Below are 23,445 nucleotides of genomic sequence, written 5' to 3' on the forward strand. Positions count from 1 at the left end.
AGCTGCTCTTAATGTTAACATGTAACAGAGTCTTGCTGAGACTATGAAATTCAACGATTTAACTTTGGACATTACTATTAGCTGAGCTACAGATTTTATTTCAATGTCACCACTTTTTCTCAGTAACATTATTTTTCTGTTTTGGGATCAAATCTGGAAATGTTAATACATTAAGTTGTTGTGTCTCATTAGTCTCCTCTGATCTGCTGAGTTATTTTCCCCATTTTCATGACCTTAAAAGATTTGAAGGATACAAAGCAGATAATTTGCAAAATGTCTCTCACTGTAGGTTTGTTTGATGTTTGTCATGATTAGGTTGGGGATGTGGGTTTGGGGAGGAATTCCATAAGGACAGTGTCTTCCTCATCACATCATATCAGGGGACACGTGGTAGTAACATCACTTTTCCACATGATTACAGTAATTTCTACTGAGTTTCTCCATGTAAATATAGTTGATCTTTGAACAACATGGGTGGTAGGGTCACCATTCACTCTGCTCAGTAAAAAAAATCTGTGTATAACTTTTGACTTGCCGAATATTTAATACTAGTAGACCAGATGCCTTACCAATAACATAGTTTATATGTTATATAACATTATATACTATAACATTACAATAGCTAGAGTAAAGAAAATGTTAAGAAAGTCATAAAGCAGAGAAAATACACTTACAACACTGTATGTATTTATTAAAATAATTCCATGTGTAAGTGGACCAGCACAGCTCAAACCCAGTTGTTCAATGATTGGTTGTTGTAAAGTACAGTTAGTGATTTTTCACTTTCCATGGTCTATATTTTGGAAGCAGGTCACCAAGTTCAGCCCACATTCAAGGGGAGGAATTAAGCTCCACCTGCTGGAAGGGGATTCTCTTCATGTGGAACTTGGAAATCTAAGGAAGACTTGTCCCTGCTCCCTCACTGGAGTCTCAGTCACTCACAGGAGCATGCACTCATGGGTCCCTGCTTTGTATGTGGGCTACACTCTCTCACCCGTGCCACGTGTGCTCACACTGTCCCCGCTGTGCTCACAGCAGCTCTTTCAGGTTGACCCGACGTCCCTTGACATGCTGCACATGTGGGGTACACCCCTCCCGGGCATTGCAAGATGTTCCAGGCTCATCTTGTACTTTTTATTGTCTTAGCCCTAAAATCAGACATTTTTCTAAGGAGCCCTGGTTCCTTTTATTGTGGAATGCTGTTTAGAGATCAAGGTCTGTCCATCACTGCTGTATCTCTGCCCCCAGGTTCCGTCCCCCTCAGTCCTGAGTCCACAGTCAGCAGCCCTCCTGCCCGCAGCCAGGTCAGCCTGCTGTAGGCAAGTGGCAAGACCAATGCTCAGCCCACACCGTCCACTTCAGTCACCACAACCCGGAGAACCCTGGACTCAGGAGAGTGACAGCAGAGACAGTGTGGACTTCCCACATCCACTTCCCCATCTTTACTTCCTCCCTCCTCTCCTGGTCTTCCTCCACACAGCAGTGCCCCCTGGCCCCAGCTCCAGGACTTCTAACACCCAGGGCAGGAAGGAGAGACCATGGGCCCCAGTGATCCCTGCAAAACTCTGCCCATGTGTGCCCACCTCTGTGCCCACTGCGGTTTTATCACCTGCCCCGTGCAGAGTCCTGGGTACGTGCAGAGGGCGATCCAGGAATGTCTTTCCATCAGATTTCTGCATGGTCAGTTTCTCAAGTCTGCTCAATTGTCATCTCAGTGGGACCCACTCTGACCACCCTATTTAAAAGTGCTGCATGCCGGGTGGATCCCGGTCGGGCGCATGCGGGAGTCTGTCTGACTGTCTCTCCCTGTTTCCAGCTTCAGAAAAATGCAAAAAAAAAAAAAAAAAACCTTAAAAGTGCCACGTCGGGCCCCACTCATATTTCAGGCTGGGACCTACTCCTAATTTAGAGCTCTCTTTCCCCCTTTTGCCAACTTCTATTATGAATCTACCTTTGCCACCCAGCTTAGTGTATCCCAAGGTTCTCTTTACCATGCCACAGTCGCAGAGCTCCAGGGAAAAGCTGCCTGGTCTCATCTCTCCAGGCAGAGGGGAACAGAAGCTTCATATCCACGCATGCTGAAAATGGCTTCTCCAGTCTACCTGAATCATTACCAGCTAGAAGCAGCGGTCATTGGGACTTGGACATGAGCTGCAAAGTATAGAATGGTGACAACAATTCCAGTGCCATGCGGACTTTTCCTGGATGTGGACTTTTCCTGGATTCCTGCTCCCTGTGACAGATCCTACAGACTAAACTGTGGTTGGGTTGCATTTTTCAGGGATTTGACATGGTGATGGGGCCAACTTGGACTTGGTGAACATGTTAAGGACACTATTCTTTTTTGGATTCTTGCTGTATTGGCCAAGAGTTTGCTTAAAGACTTTTAATCACTGTAAAAAAAAAATAGAAGGTTGGATAAAGAAGATGGGACACATATACACCATGGTATACTAGTCAGCTAGAAGAAATGATAACATCGGATCACTTACAGCAGATTGGTGGAATCTTGATAACATTATGCGGAGCGAAATAAGCGAATCAGAAAAAAACAAGAACTGCAGGATTCCATACATTGGTGGGACATAAAAGTGAGACTAAGAGACATGGACAGGAGTGTGGTGGTTACGGGGGGTGGGGGGAGGGAAGGAGGGAGGGAGGGAGGGGTACAAAGAAAACTGGATAGAGGGTGACGGAGGACGATCTCTCTTTGGGTGATGGGTATGCAACAGAACTAAATGACAAAATAACCTGGAAATGTTTTCTTTGAATATATGTACCCTGAGTTATTGATGTCACCCCATTTAAATAAAAATTTATTTATAAAAAAAAAAAGTGCCACGTCGGGGTTCTGGTCAAGATGGCAGAGCAAGTGGACAGTGTGCTGGCCTCCTCCCATGACCACATCAAAATCACAGCTGAATTACAGAACAATCAACCTGGAGAACCATGTGAAGTCCGCCTGAGCAGGAGTCCCATAACTGAGAGCATAAAGAAGGAGCCATGTTGAGACAGGATGGAGGGTGGAGACAGGAAGTGGGCTGGCCCCGCACCCACATGTGGCGGTTGAGGATCAAGAGAGAGATCTCAGCTGCAGAGCTACCCCCAGAAGGGTGAGGGGTCCCAGTCCCACATGAGGCTCCCTAGCCAGGAGCATCAGCACTAGGAAGAGGAGCCCCCTCAATACCTGGCTGTGAACATCAGGGATTCCATCTGACTGGGTGAGACAGAGGCGGCTGCAGCCCCAGGCATTCCTCTTAAAGGGCCAGCACAGACTCCCTTGGGCACTCACCCTAGGCTCCAGAGGAGGGACAGTGGCTCAGGGGGTGCCAGAAACATGCAGGGAGGGACTGAGTGTGTGGTTTTAGAATGAGGGCTGGAGGGACAGCTGCCACTTTCTGGAGTTGAGTCCCCCATCCCCAAACAAATATAAATCTGCTTTAGCCTGGTGAACATACTCAACACAGCCTGAGACCACACCTCATCCAACTGCTGTCCCACCTGAGGCTCTTTCAGGGACTGAGCCTTACAGGTAGGTGACAGGCAGCAGCTGTACCTATCCCAATCCTGGTACCTGAAGCAGCTGGCCTTGGTTCCCAGCATGGCCTCTTCCACAGGCCTCCAGGCCCAGCACAGAAAGCTACCAACCACGGGTCGGGTCACAGTAGCTCCTCCCAGGTAGTGTTGGGACTAGGCCTGCGCTGAAGCCCCTCCTAAGAGGCCCCAGATCCAACACACTCAGTGACTGGCTTCAGACACAACACAGCACCACTCTATTAAGTCCACAAGCAGAACGAGCACAGGGCAGTTTCAGCAGACACCAGGCTGCTCTGCTGAGTCTTATTTTATAAAGTTAACCCCCCAGAAAGCAGCTCTTATGCTGTGGCTGTGGCCAGTACTCACAGCCAGTCAGCCTGAGGGTCAACCCCACCCACAGATGTGCCAACACCAATTAAGGCTCAAAAAGAGGTCACACAAAGGCCCTGTCCGGTTGGCTCAGCGGTAGAGCGTCGGCCTGGCGTGCGGGGGACCCGGGTTTGATTCCCAGCCAGGGCACATAGGAGAGGCACCCATTTGCTTCTCCACCCCCCACCCTCCTTCCTCTCTGTCTCTCTCTTCCCCTCCCGCAGCCAAGGCTCCATTGGAGCAAAGATGGCCCGGGCGCTGGGGATGGCTCCTTGGCCTCTGCCCCAGGTGCTGGAGTGGCTCTGGTCACGGCAGAGCGACGCCCGGAGGGTCAGAGTGTCACCCCCTGGTGGGCAGAGCATCGCCCCTGGTGGGCGTGCCGGGCAGATCCCGGTCGGGCGCATGCGGGAGTCTGTCTGACTGTCTCTACCCGTTTCCAGCTTCAGAAAAATACAAAAAAAAAAACAGGTCACACGGAACCCCTATAAGGGGACCAGGAGACTGCACCACTGGGCCCCACAGGACACCTCCTACATCAGGCCACCCTGCCTGGACTGGGAATCAGAGCAGATTCATCTAATACATAAAAGCAAAGGCAGAGAGGCAGCTAAGATGAGGAGACAGAGAAACAGGAGCCAAATGAAGGAGCAAAACCAAAGTGCAGAAACAGAACTAAACAGAATGGAGACCAGCGTCCACTAGAGGCGAGTCCACAGCACTGGTGTGAGGGGCTCACGGAGCTCAGTGAGGACTTCAACCAGAGAGAAGGAGAGAAAGGGACACAGGAACCACTTAGAGAATCCAGTCAAAGTGAAGAATGCGTTAGATGGAATCAGCAGCAGATCAGATGAAGCTGATAATTCAATCAGCAACTTGGAAGAGAAAGTACCAGTAAACATCAAGTAGGAACAAAAAAAGAGAGAGAGCACACACACACACAAACACATCTCCAGAGAATGCAGAGAGTTTAAGGGACCTCTGGGACATCCAGTGTAACAACATCCGCATCATAGGGGAACCGGCAGAAGAGAGAAAGCAAGGCATTGAAAACCTGTATTAGGAAATAATGACTGAAAACGTCCCTAACTTGGGGAAGGAAACAGACACAGACGTCCAAGAACGACAGATTCCCAAACAGGATGAGCCCCAGGAAGCTGACACCAAGACATGTCACAATTAAAATGACAAAGGTGAAACACAAAGAATCTTCTTAAAACTTTTTATTTAGAAAATCAAATTTAACGGGGTCACATTGACCAATAAGAATACACTGATCAATACGAGAACATGGGTTTCAGGTAAAAATTTTCTATGGTATTTGAGCTGTTGACTATGTTGTGTACCCATCACCCAGAGTCAGATCATTTTCCATTACTGAGTATTTGTTCCTCTTTAGTCTCCTCCCTCCACCCACTCCCCACCTCCTTCTTCCCCTGGAAACCACTTCACTTTTCTCTATCTCCATGAGGCTCCGTTTTATATCACACGTGTGTGTGAAATCACCCAGTTCCGAGCTTTTTCTGACTTACTTATTTCACTCAGTGTAATATGCTCAGGGTCCAGCCATGTTGTTCTAAATGGCAATGTGTCATCATTTCTCATGGCTGAGTGGTGTTCCAGTGTCTATTTGGACCACATCTTCTTTATCCAGTCCTCTCTCAAGGGACACTTTGGTTGTGTCTATGTCTTGGCCACTGTGAATAATGCTGCAATGAACATGGTGGTGTGTGTGTCTCCATGTACCAATTTTTTTAGTTTTTCCGGGTAGACACCTGGTAGAAGGACTGCTGGGTTATATGGTCATTCAACTCTTCATTTCTTGAGGAACCACCATCCTTTCTTCCATAGTTGCTGTACCAGTCTACATTCCTACCAGCAGGGAGTGAGGGTTCCTTCTTCTCCACTGACTCTCCAACACTTGTTACCTGTCATGTTGACAACAGTCAATCTAACAGGTGTGAGGTGGTATCTCATTGTAGTTTTGATTTGCTTTTCTCTCAGAGTTAGTGAAGATGAGCATCTTTTCATATACCTGTTGGTCTAACACAGGGTGGGGTCCCCTCGTGTTCGAGGCTCTGTTCTGTGCTGGGAGCTGAGGGAGACCCCGGGGAACCCCAGCTGAGCAGCAGAAAGGGGAGCCGGTCTTCTGTCCTGAGAAGCGTGATCACGTGGAGCGCCCCGCCAGGCCCCTGGACGCTGACTGCGCACTGGGAGGGTCTGGGCCGCAGTGGGTCAGTATAGGCTGACCAGAGGCTGGGCCTCCCTGGGGGTGATGGGACTTTCGGGTGTCCTGGGCTCCGCAGGTGTCAGGGTCAGGGACGGGCAGGGACTGAGGGGGAGCAGCGCTCAGGGGCCCTGCGCCGTCTCCGAGGTGCCCCCCTGCCCACTGCGACCCCGCTCTCCAGCCCCGTGATGAGGACACGACTCCCGGGAAACTGGAAAGAAACGTTTCCTCTGCTCTATGTTTACAGCGCTACTTCTCCATGTGCAACAGTAACAGCACTTGTGTGAGATTCTCTCAGGAAGGACACACGGAAAACGGTCACGCGCTCATCCCTGGCGGGACACCTGGGAGCCCGGGGCTGCGCAGGGAGGGACACGTCCCGTTTCAACTCCTGGAAAGTCTGCAGTGACCTTTGCAAATGTGTTACATTTGTAACACCCTTTCCAGTCCGGGCCCAGGGGACACAGCGGTGGCCGTGTGAGGGGCCCGGACCCGGGTTCCTGGTGATCCTTCCTCACAGGATTTTAGGGTGCTCACACCTCAGAGCCCGCGCTCTGTCCCTGGGCTGAGGACCTGTCACCAGGCAGCACCTCCCTCCCTGACCGTCTCCCCAGGTCCTCCTGAAGAGCCTTTCAGCCCTGCCCGGGTCTCCTCAGCCTCCCTCTCCCCTCGCTGCTGTGATTTTGTTCACACCCAGGTCACTAGCACACTTTACACTGTGTCTATTTGTTTACTGTCTGTCCCTTCCTGAGACCGTAAGCTCTGTGAGGACAGGGACAGGGATGTGATGTCCACAGCTGCATTTCCACTGCCCTGAAATGCCCCGTTGTTGTTGTGTTGAGTGAGTGAATGAGTGAGTGCACTCAGACTGCCACACTCACGGCTGCACACCAACACACCGAGTGTGCACCACACTGACACACTCACACACACAGACATGCTCACACAGACACTGACTTCTGTCACACACATACTTAAAGTCCATTTTTCATTCAACAGCATATGTTTGATAAATTTCAAACATATATAAAGTTAGAAAGAACTTTACTTGATTACGTAAATATTTTGAAACAACTAGATTGAAATACTTTAACATTTCACTATGTTTTCTCTATGTAATACGTTTTTATAATTTTTGCCAAAATATTTGAAAGTCACCTGCCAACATCAGGACATTTACTCCTAAATATTTCAGTATTCATCTCTTAAAAAATAACCTTTTCCTTAAAATACTATTATTACACTGAAGAAAATACCAGTAATTCCCTAACAGTATAAAGTGTCAAAGTCACACAGGTCCTCTGTGTCATCCCCCCAGAGCCTCTCACGTGGAGAAGAGGAGCGCTCAGGGCCTTGTGCCGTCTCTGAGTGTCCACCCCTCCCGGCCACCCCTCTCTCTGTCCCCTTGATGGTAACACCATGGAAAACTGAGAAGTAGAAATATTTTCTTTCACTCCCTCTTTTTTACTTTTTCATTTAAACTGAATTTTTGAAATGAAATTATTTCTTTGGGAGGAACATCTCACTGTCTACATTATCCTCCACACTGTGGATCTCCATATGGAGGTTATGGGGCTCATAACAGGGCTCCTCTGGGCTTTCTGTCACCTCAGCAACAGAGAAGAGGGACAATGATGTCAGAGACACACCTGGTGCCCCAGATGTCACACCTCCAAAAGGAGGTGTCACACTGAGACCTGGTGTGGGCAGAGTCCCCTCCCTCAGGGTTAAGAGTGAACTCCAGAATGTCCTCTAAGAACCTCGTCTCCTGCAACACTCCACCCCACAATCAGGGGCCAAGAAAGGGTTCATACACATGAACTAAGACTGACCACCCCAAACCTCCTCATCCCCATCAGCAGAGCCCAAGTGAGAGCCCCAGACCCCTGCCCTCCCACCTCCCTCTCTCACACTCACCACCATCTGCCCTGAATCCACCAGGATGAACCTCACTCTCTCCTTTTCCCTGTCTGTCTCAGTCACCCCTGGTCTCCCAAACATCCTGCACGCTCATCTCCACAGGCTCCGTGCACCCCTACTCTGTCTCCCCTCACATCCCCTCCCCAGCTCCTGAAACCTTCCCACTGTGTCCCCCGGAGGTCTCAGCCCAGGATCAGCCAAATCCACACAGTCCTCCCAGGGTGTTCCTGCACCTGCAGCTCTGACAGGGACCTGGGTCTCCCTGAGGACACAGCTCCCTCTGAAGTCCTGCCATGGGGGTGTCTCCCCTCCCACAGACCTTGTGCCCTGGGCCTGGAGGTGGGTGGGGTCCTTCTCCTCAACTGCTCTGAATTTTTCCTTTCTCTCCTTCATAACATCCCCTAATCCATCATCAGATCAGAGCCCCCACTCCCCTCATTGTAGGTAATCCCTGGGGACCCCCAGGTCATTGCCTCATTATTTTCAGCTCCTGGCTCACGGTCACCCTCCCCAGAGTGCTACCTACTTGACTTCAGTAACTTCAACAAAATCAGTTGAGGAAAGATGAATATTAGTTCCTGAAGAGATCCAGCCTGAACCCTTGCAGCCTGTGGACAGGTTTCCTTACATGGCAAAGGGACTTGGTGGTGTAATGAAGGTTAAGGACATTAGGAAAGGGAGACCATCCTGGATCACCTGGTTGGAACAATCGTGTCACATAAACTTAAAGCAGAGAGGTTTCTGTGGCTGGAGTGAGAGAAGCTGCAGGAGAGATGAGGGTGAGGGGAGGCAGAGAGGTTCCACGTGGGGGAAGGATTGTGTGTGCTGTGGGGGCCACGTTCCAGGACGGAAGACATCCTCTGGGAGCTCAGGGTGGCTCCAGCTGACACCCAGCAAGGAAAGAGGGACTCAGTCCCACATCTGCAAGAATCTGAGTTCAGACAACACAGTGAATGACCTTGGCAGTGGATTCTATCAGAGTCCCAGTGAGGACATGTTGGATGTGTTTAAAGCCACTGGATTTGTGGTCACTTTACAGCAGGGACAGAACACACACAGCAGAGGATGCTCAGTCCCTGGCTCCTCACTTCCCTGAGCTCCTCTCCTCCATGACCTTCTGCTCTGCTCTTCCTGGGCCCCCTCCCTTGTCACCCCCTAGACTTGTCATTGCCAATAACCCAGCCCTCCCACAGTCTCCACGCCATGCTTCCCACGCTCTGCCCTCCATCTCCCTACTCACCCCGCAGGGTGGCCTAAGCTCTGGAAACACTGGTGCGATTATTTGATCACAGGTTTTAATGTAATATCAGCAAACCATTCATCACAAACGTGCTTGTTTCCCAGGCCCAAGACCACCATGTGCTACATCACCTCCCACAATTTTTTGTGTCCATTGGAATCTCAGGTTATTATCCTACCATCTAGTCACCGTTCCTCACCCCTCGATGTCCTCTCCTCCCTCTTCACTCATCTTCCATTCCATGAGACAGCATTTTATTTCCTCCCTTGGTCTCCCTTGTCCTGTCAGCCTTGTTTGGTAAAACTACACAGCCAGGAAATTCTACCTCTGCCCTCCCTGCACCTGCCCCGTGCAGCTACAGGAGGCTGGAGACAACACAGACACATGGATGCTGTCACGTTAACATCATGACTCAGACCACAAGGGGGTCCACCTGCTGCCCACAATCATCCTGTCCCTGCACGGCTCCCTCAGTCTCCCCCATCCTCTGCTCAAACACCCACCCTCCTTCCCCATCTCATTCATGCCAGGGACCTTGTTTCCTGCTTCACCGAGAAAACTGAACACATTAGAAGACGATTATTACAGATTTCCAACACCATCTACTTGGAGACTTCACCACAGGTGAGCTGTCCACACTCCCAGCCAGAACCGTCCCTCTGCTCGAGGCCTCATCCCTTCTCGTCTACATAAAGGTGCTGGTCCAGCAGTTCTTCCCTTTTCCTCTCTTGTCATTCTTTCCTCCACTAGGTCACGTGGCAGCGTGAGAATGCACACCCAGACCTCAGCCTGAGGGAGCATAACTGACCGATGGCCCCGCTGCTGTGCTCTCAAATCTGCTGCCCCATTTGCTCTGGGACCTCCCTTCTCACAGGCTTCTCCTTCCAGTCAAAGACTGAGAACAGCAGGGAAACTGAGGCAGGACTATTGCGCTTCTGAAGGCTGACATAGGCTCCAGGCTCCCTGACACCCTCTCTGAACTTTCCTTACTCTGTCCTGGGTCTGGGACGCCTCCAGCCAACCTTCCTTCTCTCTCCATCATTTGGATGACCACATTGAGCACTTGTAACTTCGAGGATGTACATGCTCCTGTTGAAATGCACAGTGACACACGGCTTCCCTGGGATCCTCTGTATTGAGGACGTGGGGACTCACAGACAAACTCAGCGCTGTGTGAGGTCACAGCCTAAGTCCAGAACACGGGGGCCCTTTCTAAACACACTCCTTGTCCGAGGCCTGTGCCTCTCACTGTCCCCGTGCTGGAGTTTTACATCAGGTTCAGAGTCACTGTCCCTGAGCGTCTGCAGCAGGCGGATGGGAGCCTGACCCTGGGTCTGTTCTGCGTGGAGCAAGGTGCCGGCCGCATCTCAGGCTCTGAGCTGGGGCTCCGCTTCCTGCAGCGAGAACTTCCTGCGTCTGCGGAGCAAGGACGGTCAGGACGCCTGGGAGGGGGGCGAGGTGTGTCCATCTCCTGACCACTCACCTGTCTCACATAAGGGACAGACACGGGACAGCAATGCCCCAGACAGCCAGAGGCCACTGAAATCAGACGGAGGGGAGACAAGACGGCCTTGGGGTGTGTGGAGTCCTCAGGAGGACCCTTATCCCAGCCAGTCACACGAGGTCTCCAGGGACTCAGGCTCGTGCAGGGGTCACTCAGTGCTGGACTAGTCTTCACACCACTTCCGAATGAAGTCCCAGTGACAGGATCCCAGGATGGAGACGTTTATGTCACTGTCTGAGATGCTTTTGGTGGCTGAATACATCCTCTTTCTTCCTTTCCTTTCCCTTCCCTGGGTATTTTGAGAAACAGGGACTACTCCAACCTTGTGTTTCCTGAGAGGGTGGGTGGCAGACGCATGAAGCCCCTTCCTTGTGCTGTGACTCCGAGGCACCTGCTGAGAAGAGCCTCAGGCCTGAGCTGGCTCTCACCCTCTGCCCCTGGGGGTGGGGGAGGGACAGCAGATGCTGTACCCTGTGAGGGAGGCCTGGGGACCCCGTTCTCATCAGGTGGACGCTGTCTCTCACCACGATTTTTCTTTTCGTGGACTTGGAGGAACACGGGTCTGCAACTAGACTAAGTGTTTCTTGTTCCTCCACAGGCTCCTGGTCTGACCCGAAACCGTGTGTGTGTTGGAACAAGGGTTTCTCTGCGTTTCTTCAGTCCCAGAGGGTGGTTCTGAGACAGACCCAGCTTCCCTGGAGGATCTTGGTTCCAGGGTCCAGCCAGAACTAGTTCTGTCTTTCTTTTCTCTGTTCCAGCAGGCAGTCCTCTCACTGATCCTCCCTCCCAGCTCCCTTCTGTTTAACTCCAAGGACAAGGGAACTCAGTGTCCTCATCTGCTTCAACTAGGAACCTGTACCAAGTCATCTCTCTGTCGCCTTTTGTTTCTGAGGATTTTGGTAGAAGCTTGGATTCAATGAGGAAGCTCACTGTGGTTACTGAATGAAGACGATTCTACAATGTAATAATCCGGAGTCACAGGCACACTGTGTGGGAAGTAGAATTCAGGAGCTCTGTGAGTCTGACTGCAGGGCTGGTTAGACACATTTCTGTACCAAGGGGCCAAAATCACTTCTTTACAGATCAGCTTCCTGATGTTCAGGGTTTCCAAGACTGTGCTCCCCACTGGGGTTCACAGACAACAGGGAGACTGGTCTCTGAGGATCTCCATCCTGTGTTTTCAGACACAGCTCCTCCAGGGTTAAGAGAAACCCTGTCCCTCCACCTCCATTCCCAGGACGAGCTCACTCCCTGACATTAAAGTCCCTGTTGTGCATTTTATTCTAGAAGAGTCCAGAGCAGTGGTTCTCAACCTGTGGGTCGCGACCCCGGTGGGGGTCGAACGACCAAAACACAGGAGTCACCTAAAGCCATCGGAAAATACGTATTTCCGATGGCTTTAGCCGCTGAGAAGCCGCGCTACCGTCTGCAGCAGCGCTATTCAGCTTGAACACACGCCTTTATGGACGTGCGTTCCAAACTGAATGCCTGTAGTCATGCGCAGACGTGATTGCATCATCCGTCCGGGGCCTAAGGGGTGGGGGAAGCGGGGGGGGGGGGGGGGATGCTCCACAGTCCATAACAGCGCATTACGTGTGTCCGGCACTTGCTGACGTCATCAGTGGGTGGGTGCAGCAAGCGCAGGAGGACAGAAGCCTAGGAGGTGGAGAGGCAAGAGGCAGAGAGCCAAGAGAGCCAAGAGACAGCCTGCTGCTGTAAAAAAGGTTACTAATGTAAAAACAGTACACACACCATACACACAATACTGTGTAAGTGTAAGGTGCTTTGTGTGTAATCATTACACAGTACACAAAGCAGCTTGCACTTACACAAAGCACCATACATTTATACAGTGTGAACTACATTGGTCTTATACTATAAGAGACCACTATAAGATGTAGTTCACACTGTTCCCCAATGTATAAGTATCTCCCATATCTCCCACTATTTTCCCATATTCTGAATGAGGAAACTGCTGAAATGAGGACACTGAGTTTCCTTGTCCTTGGAGTTAAACAGAAGGGAGCTGGGAGGGAGGATCAGTGAGAGGACTGCCTGCTGGAACAGAGAAAAGAAAGACAGAACTAGTTTCCGGCATTGAATCCACCTCCTATTGATTTCATTGGGAGGGTGGCGGATTTTGTGGAAGAGAGCTCCCGAGAATCTCAGAATCTCGGGTTACCACACAATCCGCCACAGCCTCCTTTTCATTTCAATAAGAGGCGGAGAAATGACAGTTTCCGACACATTTCTTCCTCTCCTATTCAAGTCAATGGGAGGCCGCAGCAGATTCCGCTCAAATATAGAGCATGTTGCTTAACTTTTTCCACGCTAGAACTTTTCCTAGAGCAGAAAAATTCCAAAGGTGGAATCACCGCCCCCAATAGACTTCTATAGGAGGCAGATCTTTTACACTGAAGAATCCACACAGCAGATTCCTCACTCAGTGTGAGGCCTCTTTCAGTCTATTGGGGTGGCAGATTCCACCTTTGGAATTTTTCTGCTCTAGGAAAAGTTCTAGCGTGGAAAAAATTAAGCAACATGCTCTATATTTGAGCGGAACCTGCTGCGGCCTCTCATTGACTTGAATAGGAGAGGAAGAAATGTGTTGGAACTGCATTTCTGCCGTACAGGGGATCTCTCTTCTGCGGAATCCACGGGTCTCCCATTGAAGTAAATGAGATGTGGATTCCACCGCAGAAACCGCTGCTTTATAGTGTGAAAGAGCCCTGAAACATATCATGCTTGCAGAAACTGCAGTGTATCCTATGACGTAGTTCATACTGTTCTATATAGAAAACTTGCCACTAATCTGGAAAAAACAGATCCATTAGTTAAGCAGCTATTTACGGAATGGTAGCCCCAATACACTAGGTAAGGAGGTCCATTAGTAATAAATATTTCTCAATATATAATTAAATATTGTTTTGTGATTAATCACTATGTTTAATTTATGTTTGATTTGTAGCAATGAGAATACATAATGCACATCAGGTATTTATATACAGAATCATAACTGTAGCAAAATTACAGTTATGAAGTAGCCAACAAAATTATTTTTTGGTTTGGGGTCACCGCAACATGAGGAACTGTATTGCGGGGTCACGGCATTAGAAAGGTTGAGAACCACTGGTCCAGAGGGAGAGATAATGAGTGGGAGGCAGGGACTCCATTTAGGGGGGATGGGTTCTGGGGAAAGAAGAGGAGGAGAAAGGGGCGCTGCCCAGCCTGGGGGTCTTTCCCTGGTTTCCTCACACAGTCCCTGGGCCAGGACTCATGGAGACCCGGTGACAAAGAGCTCTCCGCGTAGGAGGAGGGGTCAGGGCACAGTCTCGGGTCCCCAGGCCTGGCTCTCAGGGTCTCTGCCAGAGGGCGGAGTCTGGCCGTGGAGGCTCAGTGTTGGGGAGTCCCCTTCTCCTTGGTTACACTTCTGCCTCTCACAACCTTTGTACTGTCCTCCTTCCTGGATACTCATGACGAGCCCCCAGATGTCACTCCCATTGGGTGTCCCATTTCTAGAGAAGTCAATCAGCGTCACCGCAGTCCTGGTTGTAAGGTCTCCGAGAACCCGCCCAACTCAGATTGTCCCCAGACCCTGAGGATGCGAGTAATGAGGTCCTCAACCCTCCTCCTGCTGCTCTCGGGGTCCCTAGTCCTGACCCCGATGTGGGCCGGTGAGCGCGGGTTGGGAGGGAACGGCCTCTGCGGGGAGGAGCGAGGGGACCTGGAGGTTGCGCACGACCATGACGGGGCTGGTGTGCACTATGCGGGTCCTGTCACCTGCTCTGTTTCGGCCCCTTTTCCATCTGCCGGACCGGGGACGCGCGTCGGGAACGTCGCTGAATCTCAGCCCCTCCCCGTCCCCAGGTTCCCATGTCCTGAGGTATTTCGGCACCCTCGTGTCCCGGCCCAGCCGCGGGGAGCCCCGCTTCTTCGCCGTGGGCTACGTGGACGACACGCAGTTCATGTGGTTCGACAGCGACGCCGCGAGCCCGAGGATGGAGCCGCGGGCGGCGTGGATGGAGCAGCAGGACCCGCATTATTGGGAGTGGAACACGCAGATCTGCAAGAACAACCAACAGATTTTCCCAGTGGACCTGAACACCCTGCGCGGCTACTACAACCAGAGCGAGGACGGTGAGCCACGCGGGCGTGTCCCGGTCACGACCCCATCCCCACGGACGGGCCGGGGTCGCCCGAGTGTCCCGGTCCGATCTCCACCCGAGACCGCGGAACCCTCACACCACACCTGGGAGGAGCCCGCGGGACTTTGATGGGTTTCCTTTTCGGCTTAGGTTTAATACCCCTGGGCAGGTACGGTGGATTCGGGTTTGGAGAAATGGGGGGGGGGAGGGGGCGAGTGGGCGGGGCTGACCGCGGGGCGGGGTCAGGGTCTCACATCATCCAGGGAATGTACGGCTGTGAAATGGGCCGGGACGGGCTCCTCCTCCGCGGGTACAGACAGGACGCCTACGACGGTACCGACTACCTCGCCCTGAACGAGGACCTGCGCTCCTGGACCGCGGCCGACGCGGGGGCTCAGATTACTCGGCGCGAGTGGGAGGAGGGCGGTGAGGCGGAGCACTGGAGGATCTACCTGGAGGGGGAGTGCGTGGAGTGGCTCCGCCTTTACCTGGAAAAGGGGAAGGAGACGCTGCAGCGCGCAGGTACCAGGGCCGCGGGACTCCCTCCTCTCCCCTCGGGCTGCGGCTCCTACACGGAGACGGGAAATGGACCGGGGTCAGAACACTCTTCTGTGGCTTGGGACATTGAGTCCCCTGGGTTTTCAGACCCAGGACCTTCTCTCAGGGACAATTAGGTGCAGTCTCTCTGGGATGGAGGGGAGACCAACCCTGAAATAACCCATCAGCGGTTCCCCTTGACCCTGGCAGTGGCCCTGGGACCCATAGGAACTTTTTCCCTCAGGCCTTGTTCTCTGTCCCCCACCCAGTGCGTCTGAGGTCCGACCAGGCTTTTCTGAGTCATTTAACTTTCACCCAAGTCGGGACCAGAAACTCCTTTTCTCCCCTCAGAGAACTGCCTCCTACCCTGGGCTGTGTCCCTCTGACTCTAGAACTTTCTGTACACTAGGATATCATCCCAGGTACCTCTGTCCAACAGGTGTCTGGGTTTTGTGCTCCCTCCCCCACCCCAGCTGTCCTGTCCACTCTCAGGATGGTCACAGGAGTGCTGCTGGAGTGGCCCATGAGGGATGAAAAGTTCCTGAATTTCTCTCCCTTCTCCTCAGACCCCCCAAAGGCACACGTGACCCACCACCCCATCTCTGACCGTGAGGTCACCCTGAGGTGCTGGGCCCTGGGCTTCTACCCTGCGGAAATCACCCTGACCTGGCAGCGTGACGGGCAGGACCTGACCCAGGACATGGAGCTTGTGGAGACCAGGCCTGCGGGGGACGGAACCTTCCAGAAGTGGGCGGCCGTGGTGGTGCCCCCTGGAGAGGAGCAGAGCTATACGTGCCATGTGCAGCACGAGGGGCTGCCCGAGCCCCTGGCCCTGAGATGGGGTGAGGAGGGGACGTGGGCACAGAGCCTCTTCTCAGGGAGCAGGTGCCTCTGGAGGACTTCAGCAGGGTCAGGGCTGCGGCCTGGGGGTCAGGATTCTTAACTTCTTTTTCTACACTTCCCAGAGCCTCCTCAGGCCACCATCCCCACTGTGGTCACCGTTGCTGTCCTGGTCCTTCTTGGAGCCGTGGTCACTGGAGCTGTGGTGGGAGCTCTGATGTGGAGGAAGAGGCGCTAGGTAGGGAGGGGTGGGGTCTGAGTTTCTTGTCCCACAGGGGGTTTCAAACCCAGGAACAAGTGTGTCCACTTCATTAATGGGACGTACTGACCCCACGCATATACTTGCCCAGCATGAGGGACAAAGTTATCACCTTGATGACTATGGTGATGGGGACCTGGTTTCTAGCAGTCACAGGTCAGAGGGGAGGGTCCTGCTGAGGACAGTCCTCCTGGAGGGAGGTTGGTCCAGTCCCCACATGTACTTTCCTTGGGTTTCCTGATCCTGCCCTGGGTCTGCAGTCACAGTTCTGGAAACTTCTCTGGGGCCCAGGACTAGGGGTTCCTTTAGGACCTCATGGCCCTGCCTCCTCCCTGGTCTCTCATGGGAAGCTTTTTTTCCTGCAGGTGGGAAAGGAGGGAGCTACGCTCAGGCTGCCAGTGAGTATGAAGGGGGTGACCCCTGAGACCTGTGACCATGGTGACAGAACCCATGGGGGACCCCACTCCCCATAGTTCCACCTTTAGTCTCCTGTCCTGGGGGCTCTGACCACGTCCTGTTCTGTTCTACCCCAGGCAGTGACAGTGCCCAGGGCTCTGATGTATCTCTCACGGCTTCTAAAGGTGAGACCCTTATGGGAGGGGTTGGGGAGAGGGGACAGGACTGGGTGATGGGGATTCTCTGGGACATTTTGAGTATGAGGTGAGGTATTGAGAATGTCACCAGTTACAATGACTGACCTGAGTTTGTTCATGATTGTTTTCTTCTACAGCATGAGACAGCTGCCTTGTTGGGGACTGAGTGATGGAAGATGCTTCACACTCTCTCACTTGCCAGCCCTGCTTGTGACTTCAGGAACATGTCCTTTCTCTCTCTGCAAAGGGCATCTGAACGTGTCTGCATTCCTATCAGCATAGTGTGAGGAGGTGGGAGGCTGGCCCACCCCTGTTCCCATGTCCCCTCCCCACACTTCCCTGTCCAGCAGAGGGGGCTGGGCCCTCCCCATCCCTGTCTGTACTTCATGGAGCACTGAGCTGCAGCTTCTTACTCCCTTATTGAAATAAGACTCTGGGTGTGGATTTGTATTTTCAGTTCTTACCATGAGGGTATGTTGAATTAATTAAAAGAGAAAACCCTAAAGTTTAAGAGGAAATAAATGGAAGCACTGAGAATTTTCCAGAACCTGTGTGTCTGCTGTGCTGAGTCTGTTGCAGAAACAGGAGAGGCTGTGAGACCGAGTGTGGTCAGGCCTGTGCCCAGTTGAACCACTTGTCCCACCAGGCCCTGTGATCACAGGGACTCAAAAATTACCCAGGCCTTGTAAATTGTCCTAATAAAGGACACTTCCAGGTCCATGGGCGGCAAGGGTTTTGTGAGGTCAGATGAGGCTCAGGCTTGGGTCCAACAATCAGCCCCGTCTCCTGAGTTTTCATTTGTTGTTTCTTTGTTTCTGTGGAGCAATGTGACTGTTTTTGTCCTTGATTGGGGTTCCAGTCTCATTCTCCTCTGGGTGTCCCTGCTTCCTCATGGGTTGATCTGGGGTGTCAGAGGAGTCAAGGTCATGAAAAATCTCAGAGGATGAAAGTAGATGGAGTTGCTGTCAGTGGAGATGGGGAGGCTCTGGAAGGAGCATATCTGAGGGGACATCACAGGCGTTCATTGTAAGCGATGGTGGAGCTGAGACGTCTGTTAGAAATACAAGGGAGTCGTCCGATTGACAGCTGGACAGATGAGTCTGGAGATGAGGAGAGATGTCGGCTGGAGAAACAGACTTGGGAGGCAGCACATAGAAAGAATATTTAAAGCCTTGAGAACAGAGGAGGAGTCCCAGGCAGTGATGGCTGCAGAAGACAAAGGAGGAAGGACTGACCAGGACCCAGTGCTGAGCCATCTGCTCAGACACACACCAGAGCCGACGGCACAGTTCTGTCTCCGCGTCTAGAAGGCATGGCGACCACGAGTCCCAGACTTCCCTGTGCGCAGGGGTCACCTGCCATTTTGTTTAGACTCAGACTGTCGGGAGCAGAGTGTGAGAGTCTGGATTATAACAAGGTCGGTGCTGATGCTGCTGGTCTCAGCTCACACGTTTAGTAGCAGGAACCCAGACCAGGATCCCACAGGGCTGTGTGTCAGCCTCACCTGCAGGGCTGGTTACACGGTGATTCCTGGTCTGCTACCTAATTCTCAGGGACGGTGGGTCTGGGAGGGGCCTGGGGGTGTGTAAGAAGCCCACAGCAATCCTGGGCCTGAGCCAGAGTAGGAACCCCTGAGGTCAGTGATGGCGCTCAGGGAGGGGAGGGATCCTAAATCCACATTAAAGGTATGCTTTCCTTATTCAGAAATAAAAGGAAGGACATATATTGTCAAGTATGAGACGTGACATTGGGAGTTACATGTTCTCTCTGCCGTGGGGCAGAGTCAGTTGGAAGATTTAGGAAGTATCCACAGGTCGGTATACTTAAATCTCTGAACACTTGCTCTCTGAAACTGTTCCCCTCATTGATTACCTGCAGCCAGCAATGGAATCTCAACTGTTTCTACTTCAGATATAAAGAAGAATATACATGACATTGGGGACTAATAATACTTGGGAGAAACTACTGACCAGGTTGAGGCCGCACAGCCAGGAGCAGACCCACAGTCCAGCCTAGGTCGGGTCCCACACAGGAACCACTGTCCTGCTGCTGGACACATGTCACTGCTCACACCCCTGACTCCCTGATGCTGGACACTGGCCCTGCGGTCAGGACTGCTGTCTCTGCTCTCCTGGCAGCTGGATACTGTCCCTGCCACTCCTTCCACCCTTGTCCAAGGTACTGTGCATAGTCCCTGCTTCTCTGTGTCACCATATCCTGAGCTGGAGTCCGGCATGTGGTCACCTGACTGGTGGAGCCTCATACCGTGTCCAGATGTAAAATGTTCAGTGCCGCAGACCAGTGCAGCTAGTAACTGTCCAGGTCCTGCGTGAGAATGGTGCAGAATGAAGAAATAAACTCAGAGAGAAAAAGGATGGGATAGGGAGTTCTCTGCAGGCTGATGGAAAGCCAGAACAGAGAAAAGCCCCCGGTCTGCTTTATTATATAGTCAGAGCTGTATGCAGATAAGGAAGTCTCCAGTACAGAGTCACACATCTGAGGCATAAACAGGAATCCATTTAAGGTAGAAACAAGAATCCTCCCACCATGCATAACTGAAATCATCCAACATCGGAAGAAGCAAATGGTGAGAAAAAAGGGCATGTAAATTGCCTCTGACAACTTAATCAAGAGAGAGGAGTACAGACACTCAGCTGTGTGTCCAATATGGAGTTGTGAGGAAGAGCTTACCTTTAGCTGAAGCCTTGAACTGCCAGGGCTTTGCCAGCTTGCTGTCTCCCACATTGGGGACGTGGGTTTCCCTCTTTAATGGAGGGATGTGGTCTCTGCCTCCCACCAGACTCTCTGTGTGTGGAATTCTCCTCATGTGAAGAGAGTTCAGGTGCTGGGTGAGGGATGGAGAAGTGACCACTTTCAACTCTCCGTGAGAGTCAAGATCTGAGACTTGACTTTGCACTTTGTAGCACTCAAGTTTGGCTGGAAGAACAAGTAACCAATAAACGACATCCCAGGGAGAGGTTACTTCCTGGCTCTTACTCTGAATTTCTTTGTGGAATGGCGGGGGCTTTTCCTTCACTCAGCCAGTTCTCTGATTCTCAGACACTAACTGCATTTTCTACCATTCAGCTCTATTCCAACATGAACTGCCTGGAGTGAGCATCAGACCCCACACACTCAGGGCTCCGCCCCACAACACAGCCCTCACTGTAGGGTCCAGGCCCCACGTTACCTGCACTTCTGCCTGATTTGGCTACAAAAGTTGGGGAATCTCTCCTCTTCATTTCAATAATTTGCTAGAACAACTCAGTGGCTCAGGGAAGTGCTGTGCTTTCTATGACAGGTCATCATAAATGACACAGTGAGCGGCCAGATGAAGAGGGACGTGGTGAGGTGGGGAAGGGTCCTTAGTGCAGGGGCCTCTGTCACCAGGGAGTTGGAAAGTGTCACCCCCTTCCCCCCCCAGGATGTGGATGTGTTCGCTACTTCAGAAGCTCTGAACCCCATTTAAGAGTTTTTGTATGGCCTGACCTGTGGTGGCGCAGTGGATAAAGTGTCGACCTGGGAACGCTGAGGTCGCCAGTTCAAAACCTGGGCTTGCCTGGCCGAGGCACATATGAGAGTTGATGCTTTCTGCTCCTCTCCCTTCTCTCTCTCTCTGTCTCTCTTTCTCTGTCTCTCTAAAAAAAAAAAAAACCTGAATGAAGTTAAAAATAAAATATTAAAAAAATAAAAAGAGTTTTTGTATGAAAGTTTCCCCATGTGCACATGATGATTAAATCATTGGGCACTGGTGATTAGACTCCCCAGAGGTGGGGCAGTGAGGCTGAAAGCTCCAGCCCTCTCATCAAGCTTGGTCTCTGGTGACCAGCCCCATCCTGAAGCTACCCAGCACCTCAGCCACGGGCCATCTCATGAGCATCCCAGAGACACTCCTGTCACTCAGGGGAGTGAGGGCCTTAGGAGCTCTGTGCCAGGAACCAGGGAAAGAGCAAGTATTTTCCATTATAGCACAGGGCTTAGATCACAGATCCATTACTAGAAAAATAGCATAGCAGTTAATAGACGCCGGCACACCAGCGCTTAGGTTTGATTGCGGCCAACACTCAAAGTTAATAACTATTACTGCCCCAGGGAGTCCACCAAGTGAGGAAGGGTAACTCAGAATCCCAAAGCAATTATACGTTTTATTCCCCCAGAGAAAAAAACCATTGTTGTAAAGCCTGGCACATGGGCTGGAGTCCCATTCGGTCACTAACAATTAGTTCAGTCCGGCCCTGGCTGGTTGGCTCAGCGGTAGAGCGTCGGCCTAGCGTGCGGAGGACCCGGTTTCGATTCCGGCCAGGGCACACAGGAGAAGCGCCCATTTGCTTCTCCACCCCCCCCCCCTCCTTCCTCTCTGTCTCTCTCTTCCCCTCCTGCAGCCGAGGCTCCATTGGAGCAAAGATGGCCCGGGCGCTGGGGATGGCTCTGTGGCCTCTGCCCCAGGCGCTAGAGTGGCTCTGGTCGCAACATGGCGACGCCCAGGATGGGCAGAGCATCGCCCCCTGGTGGGCAGAGCTTCGCCCCATGGTGGGTAGAGCGTCGCCCCATGGTGGGCAGAGCATCGCCCCCTGGTGGGCAGAGCGTCGCCCCCTGGTGGGCGTGCCGGGTGGATCCCGGTCGGGCGCATGCGGGAGTCTGTCTGGCTGTCTCTCCCTGTTTCCAGCTTCAGAAAAATGCAAAAAAAACACAAAAAACGGAGGCTCTGTCATCAGGGCTGTGACATGAGGCTCATCAGACATTTACTGATCTCTCTGAGCCTCTGTCTTTTTATATCTAACATGAGAATAAGGGACACCTTCCTGAAAAGGTTGTTATGAAAATGCAATGAGAATTGCCACTTGGTAGGTGTTCAGTAAATGATGGGTACTACTGTTATTAGAATGAGAGGAAGGAAGGACGACCTCACCAAGAGGGAAAAAGAAGAAAGAAAAGGCTAGGGTGCGGCCTGACCTGCGGTGGCGCAGTGGATAGAGCATCGACCTGGAATGCTGAGGTCACCGGTTCAAAACCCTGGGCTTGCCTGGTCAAGGCACATATGGGAGTTGATGCTTTCTGCTCCTCCCCCCTTTCTCTCTCTCTCTCTCTCCTCTAAAACGAATAAATAAATAAAAATTAAAAAAAAAAAAAAAAAGGCTAGGGTGACACACAGCACCGTGACCTACAAAACCTCCAGTCGTCAGTCGTGTGTCCCTGTCATGTCCGTGTCCTCCCCCCATCTCTGGCCCCCTGAGCACTCACCCCAGGTGGCCCCAGCTCCACAGGGGCTCAGCAGGGCAGCCAGGGCGATGGCCGGCAGGATCATGGCTCTGGTCTGGCTCCTTCTGTTTGCAGGGGCATCAGCAGTGGCCACCATGAGCCAGACAAAGAGCAGAGAAGGAGGCGGAGCCGGGCAGGGTGGGGCTGCCTCCTGCACTCACTTCCCTCCCTGCTGGGGAGAGAGGCAGCCTGATGGGCTCAGCCCCCCAGACACCTGGGAAGGGCGTCTCTGGGGAGAGAAGGTGCTACCCCCCCCAGGAGAGGAGGTGGGAGCACTGTCAGCACCGCCTGTGGGACTGGGGAGAAGAGGAGGAACCCCAAAAGGAGACACCGTGACCACCTTCCTGTTCATGGGGGTGCTGGGAATGGTGTCCTTGACGTTGACCCTCAAGTGTTTGTTATTTGTAGTGACCTTTCTGAATGGATAATCATCTGTATAATTTCATGTCGATTCTTAGTATCATATAGGAATTCTATTGATTGTTATCAAATACCAAAGTATTTATTACATTACAGCTTGATAATTTTAGAAGACTTCTTTCATGTTTCCAGATATGGAAACAGAAGGGAAATATTTCATTGTTTTATTTTTAGTTATTACTCTTTTAATTTTTTTCTATACAAGAATATGATAATATAAGTCACCTTTATTTCAATCTTACTTTTAAGAACAATTTCTGTAATATTTCTATGTTAGTCTAATAGTAGATCTCTATAATCTCTGGTTTTAATCTGTAGTAAAGGGCGGTGGGACTACCGTGAGCTTGTATTGTTAAAAGAATAGAAATTATATCGTTGGATTAAATAGTGTGTTGTATTGAATAAAGAGTTTTTGGTGTTCTGAACTAGCCTTGCACTATCATGATTAACATTCTTGATACCTCATTACATGCAAGGCTCTGTCTAAGTCTTCAGAACACTGAGTATCACCCTGATTAGTTTTCCCAGTAACCAGCGACGAAGGCTCCACAAGGATCTCCGTTGTCCGTGAGAGGAAACCAAGTCACAGGCGGTTAAA

The 23,445-nt window shown here is 51.6% G+C and overlaps 3 protein-coding genes across 16 annotated transcripts in view; all 3 read left to right on the forward strand.

Annotated features, from left to right (window-relative positions):
- The window catches only part of LOC136331716 (patr class I histocompatibility antigen, A-126 alpha chain-like), a 276,160-nt gene that overhangs the window by 202,369 nt on the left and 50,346 nt on the right, over positions 1–23,445 (forward strand). The gene's annotated exons all lie outside the window — the stretch shown is intronic.
- LOC136331771 (saoe class I histocompatibility antigen, A alpha chain-like) overlaps positions 1–23,445 on the forward strand; it is a 128,128-nt gene that overhangs the window by 25,866 nt on the left and 78,817 nt on the right. For 3 of the 14 annotated variants that reach the window (XM_066271563.1, XM_066271827.1, XM_066271648.1), the window contains exons 6-7: positions 16,941–16,973; positions 17,109–17,156. The exons of 6 other annotated variants lie outside the window; for them this stretch is intronic. In XM_066271563.1, coding sequence (XP_066127660.1) covers positions 16,941–16,973; positions 17,109–17,156 — 81 coding nt within the window. Of the gene's footprint in view, positions 1–16,940; positions 16,974–17,108; positions 17,157–17,305; positions 17,387–23,445 lie in introns of those variants that run through there. 5 more of the 14 variants (XM_066271157.1, XM_066271235.1, XM_066271081.1 and 2 more) reach the window with 3 other exon arrangements.
- LOC136333483 (saoe class I histocompatibility antigen, A alpha chain-like) lies at positions 14,361–16,564 on the forward strand. Its single transcript, XM_066272736.1, has 5 exons — positions 14,361–14,468; positions 14,662–14,931; positions 15,186–15,461; positions 16,043–16,318; positions 16,442–16,564. Exons 1-5 carry the CDS (start codon positions 14,396–14,398, stop codon positions 16,552–16,554), a joined length of 1,008 nt encoding a protein of 335 aa, XP_066128833.1. The 5' UTR covers positions 14,361–14,395; the 3' UTR covers positions 16,555–16,564.

The sequence above is a fragment of the Saccopteryx bilineata genome, chromosome 1, assembly GCF_036850765.1.
Source record: "Saccopteryx bilineata isolate mSacBil1 chromosome 1, mSacBil1_pri_phased_curated, whole genome shotgun sequence".
NCBI classification, from domain to species: domain Eukaryota; kingdom Metazoa; phylum Chordata; class Mammalia; order Chiroptera; family Emballonuridae; genus Saccopteryx; species Saccopteryx bilineata.